This window comes from Poecilia formosa, unplaced genomic scaffold, assembly GCF_000485575.1.
Source record: "Poecilia formosa unplaced genomic scaffold, Poecilia_formosa-5.1.2 Scaffold42, whole genome shotgun sequence".
NCBI classification, from domain to species: Eukaryota; Metazoa; Chordata; class Actinopteri; order Cyprinodontiformes; family Poeciliidae; genus Poecilia; species Poecilia formosa.
Window position 1 is genome coordinate 957,913 of NW_006799981.1, and position 13,753 is coordinate 971,665.

General features: G+C 41.6%; 1 protein-coding gene across 1 annotated transcript; it reads left to right on the forward strand.

Annotated features, from left to right (window-relative positions):
* The first annotated feature begins 7,693 nt into the window (after positions 1–7,693).
* Positions 7,694–13,029, forward strand: LOC103137627 (WD repeat-containing protein 11-like). The gene is made up of 8 exons (XM_007551439.2): positions 7,694–7,799; positions 8,020–8,200; positions 8,473–8,568; positions 8,927–9,092; positions 9,214–9,311; positions 9,993–10,138; positions 10,548–10,627; positions 10,802–13,029. The coding sequence occupies exons 1-8, from the start codon at positions 7,714–7,716 to the stop codon at positions 11,002–11,004; spliced, it is 1,056 nt and encodes a 351-aa protein (XP_007551501.2). The 5' UTR covers positions 7,694–7,713; the 3' UTR covers positions 11,005–13,029.
* Positions 13,030–13,753: the final 724 nt, after the last annotated feature.

Here is a 13,753-nt window from a genome sequence, read left to right on the forward strand (position 1 = left end):
ATGAGCGTCTTTCCCTCCTCGCTGAATCCAGGCTGGGCAGGTCCGAACCTGCTCGCACAACTTACAGAAAACCCAGCTGTTTATCTTCATTTTATGGGTTGTTCAGCAGTTTGTCTCCTAATCCTCACTCAGGGTTTCCTCTCAGATCTTTACTTTGTTGCTATGCAATCACTTTGTTCCCCTAATACCTCTCTAGAGGAGTTTTGAGTAGTTTTTGGCGGCCCTGCCCCAGGTAGTGCTTTTGTTTCACTCGTATCTTTTTAACTTGTGTTAAAAAGTGGTGGAAATTAATTCATTCTTCGCTGATCTGATGCTGAAACTGTCATTTTTCTAAATTCCAGTCTGCCAAACAGAAAGCGGAACTGCTGAAGGTCATACGAGTTCCTCACTGCTGTAAAACGTCTCACCGCCCACATCTTGGGCTATCGCTTTGCATCACAGGGGCCCAGAGTTCCCTGTTTCATCTGAAATTCACAGCCAGTCACTCCTTCCATTGGCAAGACGTAGTTTCCCTTTCTGCTATTGGTTCAAGCTTCCTGTTTACCCGAAAGTCTTGAGGCTCCGGTTGGCTGTTGAAGTGGTGCTGGGGCCCACGCTGGGGGCTCCAGGTGATGTTTATGTTGGAAGCGTTTAGGCCCCCAGCTTTATGTGAACTCATTTAGATGAATGTCAGAGTGTTCAGCAGACCATGCTCTTACTTAACCACAACGCCACAATGCTCCCATTTTAAAACAGCATTAAGTGTGGATACGGGCCTACTGAACAACAGGATCTATGGTACATTAACGAATGATAAACGACTGGTAATAGCTGCCAGACAGGATCATTATTTTAGAAACTCCTACCTTTTTTGTGTCCTGGCCGTGTGTGTGTTGAGATAACCTTTTATCTGCTGTGCAAGAAGTAAAGGGAGCATTGTGTCAGGAGCATAGGGGCACCTATTGTGGCTCCACTCTCACTTTCCAAGAAATAATGACTTCACTTGATTTCATGACATAAGAAAAATATATCTCTATATCAGGATAATAGCAGTTCATTTATTCTGGGCTATTAAGAGATGAAAATAAGCCCAGAAAACTAAAAGAAAACTACTTCTTTGGTAAAATCGAGTACTTTTCCTGCTCTAATACTTCTCAGGATTTATATTTTTTATTCTTTTAAGTTACGAAAAGTAATGAACTAAATGAAAGAAATGAAACTAAATTAATTCCACAAATAGCTACGTATTTAAACTGTTGTGCCAAAAGGTATGACTGTGATGCAAAAATAAATAAATCCTTGTTCACTGGTTTCCTGTGCAACAAAAATCACATCATGTTCTTTTACATGAGATAAGATGAGGATGTGATGAGAAAAGAAATAAAAAGAAAAATATATGTGTCTCCAGGTTGAACACTGACTGTCTTTCTGCTATGAAAAAATATTTACCCCTGACTTTTGCGACATACATCCCACTTTAAGAATGGTTTGGCAAGCTTATATCTCTAGGTTCTCTAGTAAGAGTCAGTCTTGCAGTGAATCTGAAGAGGCCTCTGACTAAAGATGCTGTTGCTATACACCAGTCCCATGACTGTCATACATGACTGTTATGACATGCTAACAGCTCGATTTCTGGGCAGCACAGATTATATTTCCCACATGTCCTGGATGACACCATCAGTTGTTGGTAAGCACTGCTAATCCACCTCATTTGCTTTTTCTTCTCCTCTGTACATATCTGTCTGGAGCACTGTTCAAGCTATTATCAAAGTGGGTGTTTTTCTTAAGAAGGGATATGAGAGCTAAACTGTTTATGAATAACTGTAAAAACATCACATTTCCACCAGCTAGTAAGTAAACCAAAATTAATATTAAATAAAACACTTCAATACTCTAAAATCAATCATCACAGCCTCACAGAACCTGAAAACTCAAAACATACAAAGACAAGATCAAGAGGGATTTGGAGATGTTTATAAGACGTCATGTGTTGGCTGGAGTAGAAGGGTTTTTTTGTAGTGCCAGGCTTTTGCAGCTCCTGCAGAAACTGAAGCTCATCAGCAAATGGTCCTCAGAGAACAATCGGGATGTGCACCACAGTAAGATGACGGATGGCTCTGATTCGCGTTGCATTGTGAGAGAGACATTCATGTTTCTTTTAGACCGACATGCATCACATCAGTGGAAATCTCCAAACTATCTTGGAGCAGGAGGCTTACCTGACACAGTGAACGCCTCATATAGCAGGAAATCCACACTGCTGAGTCAACAAGCCAAAACCGACGCAGCTGAAAGATCAGATGTTGACAAAGCTTAAAGTACGTTCAGCCTCGCTATGGATGTATATGTTTTAATGTTTAATGACAAATGGCTTCTGCTTAAAGATTCTCTTGAGGATTTAGCATCTAAACAATGAGGCGATGAGAGACAAGCTCAAGCAGGAGACAACATTAAGCCCACCAGTCACAAAGGAACCAGGGGGAGACAAAAACCCAAACTTGGGATTTCACGGTTCCAAAACATGTTTCTCTGTGTTTTTATTGTAGTTAAATGGTGAGCCCTGAGGTGATAGAGATGCCATAGACGCCCCCTGCAACAACAAGGCCCTCCGCAGTCTAATGGCCACCATCCTTTGAGAGATTAGAGGAAGGCTGCTGTGATTATGAAGGAAATGGCCTTTTATGAGCTGCTGCTCACAAGGCCAGCTGGGCTGGGGTCCGCACAGATCAGGGTATTCCCTTTCATCAGCAGACAGTGGCAGCCAGGAGAGGAAGTAAAGGATACCTGCACTGTTGCTGATCTACTTCCTGCGTAGCTGTGCATGCACGTGTGTTTGTGTGAGCCAGCGCTACGCGTCCTCAGCGTGCGAATGTACAGAGCGATCCCAGTTTAACTGCTCTGGCCTCTTTCCTGTGAGCACAGAGGGACCAGCCTGCTGCGTGTGGCTCTCTGTCACCGAGCTGCCTGTTCTGGTTTCAGGTCAAGCAGACTGTGCATTTCCTCCTCGTCGCAGTCTGAGCGGACACACCAAAGACGTGTGTGTGTGTGTGTGTATGTGTGTGTGTGTGTGTGTGTTAGAGAGCGGTGGGCTGATTTGCTGTGGCCCCTGCAGACCTTCCCTCCTGGGGATAAGCACGTGCTACGCTGCCATAGGAGAACCAGGATCAGTCTCAGGCCTTGCTCCAGTGGATCCAAAGAGGAAAACATCCACATGGCTGTTCAGTTCAGAATGTAATCCATAACAGATTTACAGCACGCAGAAACTATTAGCTCTGATTTATTACTGCAGCTTCAGACTGGATTCATTTATTGTACTTCACAAAGTGTGTATTTATGGACTGGGTGCCTCAAAGACCAAAATTGCTGTTGTTGATATTAATGTGTAAATAATTAAACGTCCAAAGATGAGAACATGAGGTTCAAGCATCATTTAATGTGGGGGAACTTTAAGGGTTCATCTGGTGCGGGAAGATTTCAGTTGGCATGAGTTTTTGTCTCCTGATTATTATTTTCTGATTTTACTTTTTATTGTTTGTTCAAAATAAATAAATTAATTAAATAAATAAAAAAAAAAGTATTTGAAATTCACTGTTGAGGGTGAGTAAAAGTATTCACTGCACTGCTTTTACATTTTGCCATGTCACAATTACAAACTTCAATGGATTATATATACAATTTAAACAAACACAAAATACTGTAAAGTGAAATTATTATTCTTAAAAATGGGTCTTGCATTTTTATTCAGGCACCTTACTGGATACTTTGCAGAAACCAACCATTCACAGTATGTATTGATGGTGAATGGAGAGTTTCTCGGCACAGGCTCCTTGTTGGATTTATATTACATCTGAACTTTGACTGGGACATTCTAACACGATTCTGCTCTGATCTTTCTCGTTCCACTGCATCTCTTTCTGCATGTTTGTCCTACTGAAAGATCAACCTGTTTTGCTGCCTCTAACAAATTTAGCTATTTCTTCGAACAATGGTTTTCTTGCCACTCTTCCACAAAAGCCAGGTTTTTGTTCTGTCAACAGATTCTTCCATCCAGTTCCTCCAGAGTTACAGTCAACCTCTTGGCTGCTTCTCTGAATAATAATCTCCACTGTTTCACTTTAGCTGGACCACCATCTTTAAGTTTGTATTCAGAAATGAAACGCTCTTTAATTTCTGTGTGATGAATTGAAAATGACAGATATTCAAAATGTGGAATATAATTTTACAACCTTACTCTACTTAAACTTCTCAATAAATATTTTCTATCAAACCTCTGAGGCCTTCACTGAACAGATGGATTTATACTGTAAGTTAGTTGGAGTTTTCTGCCAAATATAGAACCATTGGAGTAATCAGGAGTCTGATTACACATCCTCCATCGTTTTACGTATTTATTAGCAAAACATTTTGTAAACTGTGTGTCATTTTCCTTCCCAGTCACAATTATACACTACTTTGTTGGTCTTTCACATAAAATCCCAATAAAATATATTAAAGTTTGTTGCTAAAAACATATTGAGCAAGGCACTATGTATGCTTTAGTTTATAAAAAGGACAAAACTATTTTTTGTCAATCCACTAGGGGGCAGCAGAGGCATTGGAAATGTTTGAAAATTTTTTTGATGCCACACTTTTCCCTCCAGTTTCCAGATGCACCTTATAGACTTTATGTTATATATTACTTTTTTTTAATGGTGTAGATTTAGTTTTTTATGCATTACAATCAAAATGTATTCTGCTAAGTCTTTATTAATAAAATGCTTCATTCAGCAGTTGAGTCATTTCCACACGTTTTTCTTTCTCTCTTTTTTTTACCCTCTGTCCATTGTAGCTGTAGTTCACCTGGGTGACATGCATTACTTTGACAGAACATCAACCAAAAGGTGCAGGTCCATTTTTGTTTGTTTGTGCATAACGGCGCCAAGCCCCCCCTCCTATCTCTGGGACAATCTTTCCCCGCTGCAGCATGCTGCCTAATCTGGGAATCAGTGTGGTTGGTGACTCCATGCAGTACATAAAACTCCCTGCGCAAGGAAAACTCTTGTCAGACACCATCCACTGAAGCCCCGGCTTGATTCGTTTGAGTAAACTTTGAGTGATATTTGATGCAGCACAGCTGGAAGAAATGCTGGCATCCTGGAAATGTATGACATCAGACTAGACAAAAGCCTAAGAGACAGGGAGAAGAAAGAGAGGCGGCGTAGGGGGGACTGAAAGGTTAAAATGATCAGGAGATGGAGTGGGGGTTTGCTGGATGACAGAAGAAGTAAAAGGAAGGCGGTGTGAGGGAAGGCGGTGTGCTGACCGCGTTTTGGAAGCGTTTTGATGTAATCTCTTCTGATGTGCAGGTAAAGCTGGCTTCTGCACGCTGCTGCACCAGGTATACGTGCAAATAACACGCTCTGCACTGATCTGCTGCTCTGTGTGCGTGTGTGTGCTCTGAACGCCTTGTTGCAACTCAGTCTGGCTTATGAAAGAGGGAAATAAGGCGTAGATATTCCTTTTATTTATCTGTGAGGTCTCACCTTCAGTTGGGTCATCTCCAAATGCCACCATGGGATCACTAATACCAGCTTTGTTCAGCAAGATTATTCTATTATGGTAATGTAGGTTAAATCTCACATTTTCCTTCTTTCTTGGGCCAACCTCAACTGTCTTTCCACTCCCATAAAGAGGTTCAGGACCACATCGGAAGAGCGGCCTACTGTACATCTACTTTTCTTTATATTTTAAGAAGACTCAGGTTATTATTTGTGGTGTCTTGTGTCATACATTGCACAAATGTAGTGATCTTTTATTTTATTTTTTACCTAGATATTGTAATAGACCGACACTAAAAATTGCTTTGCACATTTTTCTTTGCTAGATACCAATACACTCTTCATCGGGTTGAACGGAGAGGGCATGATTTGTTCCAGAAGATGTGCATTATTATTATTATTATTATTATTATTGTTATTATTATTATTATTATTTCCACAAATAGTTCTTTTCATGTTGACCAATAGAGTTCAGTTTTGTTTTCTCTGGACCAGAGCAGGAATGTGCTTGTATGTCAATATGGAATTAAATATTTATCACAATATTAATGATAAAAGTTATGAACAAGATATTTAAAAAATGGATTAGTCATTTTTCACAGCCAGAAATCAACTTCCATACTTTTATCCCTGACCTATCTGCTGTGTCCCTGTGTTCACAATCCTCTAACGAACCTCTGAGACGTTCACAGAACAGCTGGATTTATGCTGAGATCACATATCACACAGGGAGTCCATTTACTAATTAGATGATTTCTCAAGGTATTTGGTTTCACTAGATTTTATTTAAAAGTATCTGATTATAATTGAGCTAAACAGATGTGCAAACCAGACGTTTTTGATTTCTATGTGAAAAAAAAAGCAATCCTGATACATCTACCTTCTACTTTTGAATACTTTTGAGAGGCGTGAAGTTTGTGACATGTTGAAAGCCTAGTGTTTGTCTAAACTCTGTTGATCGTGCAGGATATATGTTATAGTGACCAGTCCATCAGCTTGTGGGAAGACTGACATTTGGAGAAAAATGATGAAGAAGCAGAAAGTATATATGATTGTTTTTCCAAGTCTGTGAAGCAAATATACAAATTAATTCAAGGGAAAGCCTTTTCAGCTCTTTGCAATGCTATTTTTAAACAATTTGCAAAACCATAAGCTTGATTAATTCAGCTCCATCCTCGGATGTGGTACCTAATGTTCGTGTGTAATCACTTTTCCTGATTCCTGCAATTTAGAGGAGCAGGAAAAGGCAGTCCAAGAGACTGTGCAAAATTAGATAAAGATGCCACGATGTTCTGCCTGACCAGGATAAATTTCAGTGGGGAAAATAGCATCAGAGATTTGGAAAGATTTGGAAATCATCCGTGGCACTTCTTTAGTCACTGGAATGCCCTCTGGGAAAAGGTTTACTGTGCAGTCCCATGCTGAGAAGAAGGAGGTGATGGCTGCCAGAGCGGGCCTTTGGGCCATGCAATGACTTGGTGCGTATCCAGCACTGTTCTCTCCACTGAGATTGTTCTGTCTCCCCTTTGGGCACCACATCAGTTTTACCCAGCGGCTGCATCAGAGCCCCTAATCCCTGCGGCCTGGGAACAGCTCCAACTTGCAGTTTCTTAAAATGCCTCAGTTTGTTCATTATTAGATGCTATGAAATACACTTAGGAACATATGGTTGGGGAACGGAATGGTAACTGGCAAATAGGGCAGTGATAAATCTGAAATAATGAAACAGGGCTCTAAGTGGAACCAGGAGGGCTCTGCTGACCCATAATCAGGGAAACTTGATAGGCCTGGGTTTACCAGGAAAACCCGATTCACCACGATGTGGGGCGCCCTGGTGCTCTACCACCGTCCCAGCTTTATACTGGGACAATAAACTGGTTGAGCATGAGAGAAATGCATCATTTATCTTTCATGAAGAGCTGCAATGAAGATCTAAAGTCCATANCATACAGAAAGGACAAACATTGACGTGACATTCATGCCAATGAGAGTTTTAACACTTGGACCTGTAGCCTGAAAGTTAGAATTCAAATACTCAGATTCACATGTTTGTGTCTTTCTATCAATATGTACTGCAGGAAGTTTTTTGGTAAATGAAGTTTTGCCTTTCAGGTTAAATTAGTTCTAAGCTGCAGCCGCAAAAGCAGCGTGTACTCTGTGGTCTGGAAGATAAAAACAGCCTCTCTGGTTCTGCTGAATGTCTGTGTGGTTTTTCAGCGATATGAAGAGCGTGCTTCAGGACTCGGAGCTGAGTCTTCTGCAGCGCTGCCTCCTGGTGTCACGGTGGGTTCTCCTTCTTTGTAAAGTCTTTGTTAATCTTCAGATTGCACTATGTTAAATGATGCTAAAGGACGAATAAGTTAAAGAAAGTTAAAAGTTATAGGAGCTCAAATCATTAGTGAGCATATTACTAAGAAAATAAAGTTCCTTGTAAAACAGAAGAATCCTTCAGAGAGAGATTTTCCTCTCCTGAACGTGTCTGACATGTTGTGGTTGACTCTAGGTTGTTCGGGGATGAGTCCGACCTTAACTTCTGGACAGTGGCGTCCCACTACCTGCAGCTGTTTGCCCAGGCTCGTCAGCTAAGCGTGACCTCTGAAGGGGGGAGTGAAGAAACCCAGCCGCCGTCTCAGAACCACCTGGACATTTGCCACGACATTTTGTGCGAGAGTTCTTACTTCCAGGTCAGTAGAAAGAGAGGCACGTCAGGTAGTTTTACTTGTTTCTTCATCTTCCACTGAGAAAAGATCCCAAATCCAGCTGAAAGACAATAAAGTTTGTGATTATGAAGTATCAAAATGTTAAAACGTTACAGACTTATGTTTTTCTGCAAAGTGCTGTAGTTTCCTCTGTTGTCTCACTCAGTTCATGACTCATTTCGTCACATTTCTCCGACTCATAAGTGTTTTAACATTAATATTTGGAAGTCATCTTCTCCACTTGATTCACTCAACAGAAGTTCCAGCTGGATCGAGTTCACTTGCAGGAGGTGAAGAGGTCCAGTTATGAACACACCAAGAAATGTGCTGACCAGCTCCTCCTGCTGGGTCAGGTAGGTACAACACCATCCCATCACCTAAACCAGCGGTTCTCAGACTTCATTTTTGTGCGAGAGCCATTAAGGATTCCTATTGCAAAGTTTCTGAATCTAGATTCTAAATTCTCACATAGTTTGCAACGTGAGGCCTGATCCGTTTTGTTTTAATCCAGCTTTAAAGAACAGCGTTCCACTTCTCAACCCTGCATACACATACACTCAGATTAATTGTAAATGGATCATAATCTGGCGCAGAGAGGCCTGTCCACAACCCAGCATGACCTTCCTGAGTGTGTACACCAGATTAAAATTGTTACCGCTCACAGTTCCCAGTGCTTGCCTGCCTCAGGTGTCGTCTTATTGTGTCTCTCAGACCGACCGGGCGGTGCAGTTACTGCTGGAGACGAGTGCAGATAACCCCAGCTACTACTGCGATTCACTCAAAGCCTGCCTAGTGACCACCATCACCTCCTCGGGCCCTTCACAGTCTACAATCAAGCTAGTGGCCACCAATATGATTGCTAATGGCAAACTGGCAGGTAATTATCACAACCTGTTATCTGCTTTGTCAGTTTAAATGAGCCAAATGCAGAAAGTATGAGTCTCAGCGGTTTGTCTCTTCTTCACACATTTCTGTGGACTGTTTTGACTTTGTTGCAGAGGGAGTCCAGTTGTTGTGTCTGATTGACAAGGCGGCGGACGCCTGCCGCTACCTGCAGACCTACGGGGAGTGGAACCGAGCGGTGTGGCTCGCTAAGGTAACTCAGCAGTTCTGGGATCGGAGGCTGATGTAGTGGGTCGACGGAAGAAGACCCACTACATCAGTAGTGGGTGACACCAGGAAGCAGCGCTGCAGAAGACTCAGCTCTGAGTCCTGAAGCACGCTCTTCATATCGCTGAAAAATCAGACGATAAGTGAGATGGAGGTCTTTTTTTTTTCTCTATCGTTGCTCATAGTTTTAAAGGTGGGTATTTGATTTTAGTCATTTCCAGGTCTGAATAAGTCTGAGCAAAGAAAATGAAAAGATGTTTATATTTCCAAACTAACTATTTGAACCATCCATCCTTTTTCCATCTTTTTTCTCCTTCTCTCCATCTATTTCTGTCTGTTGCTTTCTCTCTACATCTCTCTCCTTGTTTTTTCTTTTCTTGTCTTTTATCTCAATTTCTCTATCTTAAATTTAGCAAATTTGGGACAGAATCTATCTATCCTTGCTTCCTTCTAGTCCACTTTCTCTTTATCTCCTTGTGTCTTTCTTTATCTTTCTTTATCCATCTAGCTTAAAATTTGCAAATTTGTGGAATAAAAACCATTGGATAAAAATAAAATGTACAAACTGAGTGCTGTGCTCCGACCCACCCTTCACTCTAAACCATGTTTGTGTGTTGTACGTGTAGCTTTGCCTGTTGTGTGACGGTGTGAATCTCTGGGTTTCCAGGTGCGCCTGAACCCAGCAGAAGGCTCCGACGTGCTGAAGCGCTGGGCAGAGCACCTGTGCTCCCCTCAGGTCAACCAGAAATCCAAAGCCATCCTGGTGCTGCTGTCCCTGGGCTGCTTTTACAAAGTGGGAGAGATGCTGCACAGGTGAGAGAATTGATTTAAATAAGTATCTATTTGTAGTTATTTAAACGAATTACATGTGGTAAGAATATTATTTAAAACCTTTTTATATAATATTTGATAAACGAGCTTGATTCAGTTTTTAAAAAGGTTGTCAGGCTTTTTATAATTGGATTTATTTTCATCTTGTGATTTTAAAATCAAAATCTCTAAATTTGTGTATTGAGGATGCGACTTGCCCTGTACCTTTGATCAATCTAATGCTGGTACCACTCTGCCTTCCCCACAGCTTTTGCTCAGGTTTCTGAGCAAGAGCTGCTCAGAGTTGATGAATGCTTCATAATCACACGTGAAGCATTGGTTTATGGCTAATGTTCTAACCTCCTTCTGTGTCTTTCTTTTCTTTTCTTTTCTTTTCCACCTGCCTTGGCAGTATGAGGTACTTTGATCGCGCCGCCCTCTTCATTGAGGCTTGTTTGAAATCTGGGGTAATGGAGGCCAACGACTCTTCCAATATCCTTTTTTTGAAATCTCACTACAGCACTCATTGGGTCTCAATGATGCTTAGGTCGCTTTTTGTTTTGCACAGGCATATTTTAGGTCAGTTTATACATATTGAAACGCCACCTTAGAATTTCCTCGAGTGTTTGCACGTAGTGCTGTGTCCTCCTTAACCCGTCGCTGCACATAAACTCATCGAGGCTGCGTTTCTGGACTTTGCACGGCTGCTGCGTTCGCTGGGCCTGCGGGAGGGCGCCGCTCTGTGGGCGTCGCGGGCCGGCAGCGCCGGAGAGCAGCTGATGGAGGAGCTCTTCCAGGGGGAAGGTGGCGTTCCCGAAGCCGTACTTGGCGAAGACGAGGTGGAAGTGGGACTGGAGAGCACAGAGTGAGCGGGTGTCTGTCAGAACTCGATCATTATGAATGAACTCTGGATCGGCATCCGGGAGATTCATGCTCATCACCTCTGCGTCTCTGAGGAGAGGAGATGCGAGGTGTTTATTCCTTGTGAGGTTTTTACTGGAAGCTACCTGTGGCTGTGATGAGGTTGAGGTGATGTAAACGGTCTGTGTGTGTATGTGTGTGTGTTCATGTGTAAATGCATGTAACGGCCCAAGAAGAAACACTTTGTGTCCCCATCACCTCTTTGTCACTCCATGTTGCTTCCATTGAAATCCCTGAATGTTTGTTTTACAAATGGTTACTTTCCGTGACGGTTTTGGTGATGTCAGAGTACTACTGTAGCTCTATGGGTGTCACTGAAAAAAATGATCTCTGTCCTTTTGAAAGTGTGTTGTAGCGGTGCCCCATGGGTGACTTTCTTGATTCATGAATTGCACTTTTAATTTCACACCTAAGACTTTATAATTTGATTGGAGATCTTGCTTTAACTGGCCATGTGATTATGCACAAATACACAAAAGCAACTTGTTCTTTGAGTCACTCACCAAAACCTGACTTTTCCTGATTTGTCAGTTTGATACGAGAACTGTCACCACAGTGATGACGTGAATTAGACGCATGATGTATCTTAATCCATTCCAGTTATCTTTTAGCATCCTTTCGGCTGTTTCTATGGACACTTGCAACAGTTTGCCATCTGTGTTTTTGATGTTACGGTAATGACGTTTGCTACAAACAGAGCTATCAAGCTGTTAATCAGACCTCTGAAACGTTTAACCAGTCTGTGCTGCTTTCTGAAATAATCCCTTGCATTCATTCATTCATTCCACTTAGACCTTTTAAACTTTTGTCATCTTACAACCGCAAAATTAATTGCAGTTTATTGGGATTATACATGACAGAGTAACACAAAGTAGCACATGATTGTGCAGCTGTGCATATCCTGAGTAAAGATATCCTGCACAGTTTTCTTATCTAAAATGCTCAAACTCAATCAGAAGAGAATATCTGTGGACATCTGTTTTCAAGTCCTTCATACAGATTTACCTCTGGACTTTGACAGGACCATTTTGACACATGACATGTTGGTGATCGCCAGCTAGAAGCTGAACTTCCACCCCAGTCCAAAGCTTGGTGAAGACTCTAATAGGTTTTCTCCTTATTTATTCGACTCAATCATCTGTGATCAGCTTCCCACAGCATGATGCTGCCACCACCAGATTTCACTGTGGGGTAGGTGTGTTCAGGGTGATGTGCAGTGTGAGTTTCCTGCCTCACAAGTGATTTCTGAAGTCGACTGGTTCTGATTTGTGCAAATATTTTTGCCTTCCACACAATTATGCACTATTTATATGCTAATCTATCGTATGAAATCCCAATAAAATAGATTAAAGTTTGTGGTTATAATACAACAATAAAAAAGTATAAGAGGTGGGAATACTTTTGCACTGCCACCCGTTCTTCGCTGTCCCGCCTGGTTCTTTACATGCTAAACATATCCTGAAGATCCAAACCATCAGCGTAATGTTGCAAAGATTTTATAGTGTTTGTGATTTAAAAAAAAGAAGAAAAAGAACAGTTTCTTACTTTTAGTGTTGATGTGTTTCATAAACACACCAGTGGTGTTTCATGTAATCCGTGCTACTGTAAAAAACTGGAACAGTGTTGCTATGGTAACCCACGTCCACTGACTGCTCCGCCTAACACTACTCGTGATTAGCTGTAGTGTATCTTACTCTGTGTGAGGGCATCGTGGAGACGTGTACTGGTCTTCTTTTCCTTTTGACGAAATGTTTAACAACATTCTGCTGCTTTTCTTTATATGTACAATGAAATTATACTGTTGAAAATCCTGGCACGTAGACATGTCTTTAACTGTGTATTTTCTAAGAAGAAAATCCATAATGTTTATCTTTTTTTCTTTGTCTATTGTTAAAATCGTGATTCTGATGCTTCATGGCAAGATAAAGAATTATATGTGTATATGAATGGTAATAAAAAATGTCTTCAAGGTTTGTTTTTGTTTTTTTTCTTCTCACTCGCTTACATGAATGTTAACACAAGAGGGCACTCTTGTCTCTTAAAATAAAGCTAAACACCTCCAGCACTTTGTGATAATACCAGAAAGGCTGACACTCTGGGAATTCCAACCCAGGTAGGCTGAATTTTAATGTTCGCTCATTTATCAGCCTGTCCTTGAAGTGAATTAGTCCCAGCGTGAGCCACTTCCGCAGTTAATTAACTTCTTTTCTGCTCGGGAGGCAGACCAACAGCTGGCCTCAGCTCGCTGCCCAGGTCTAACCGTTTTCTCCCTTTTCATCGCCTCGGATTTATTCTTCGATCTGTATTCTCCTTCTCTTCCTTGCCCCCTCCCCCCCCAGTAAAGAAAAAAAAAATCTTGACACAAAGAGAAGAAAAACTGTCTGTAACACACAGGGCTCCCAAATGACTTGTTTGTGCTCCTTTTAATGGCTTGATGAATAACTGCCGGAGAGCTGTTACAGCCAGATCATCTGTATGCATGCAGGGCCTTTCTCCTACAGCCACCCTGCTACCTAAAACAGCGACTCCGATCCAGCTGACCTGACTTTATAGCTCCCTTTTCCAACTTACTGCTTCTTTTCTCCTTTTTTTTTTTTTTTTTGCACCTAAATGCAACCTGGCAGACTTATGCCTTCGCTGCACCTCCTCCATTGATTTCCTTGAAGGCTTGTTTCCATCCGCTGCTTGGCCCCTTCT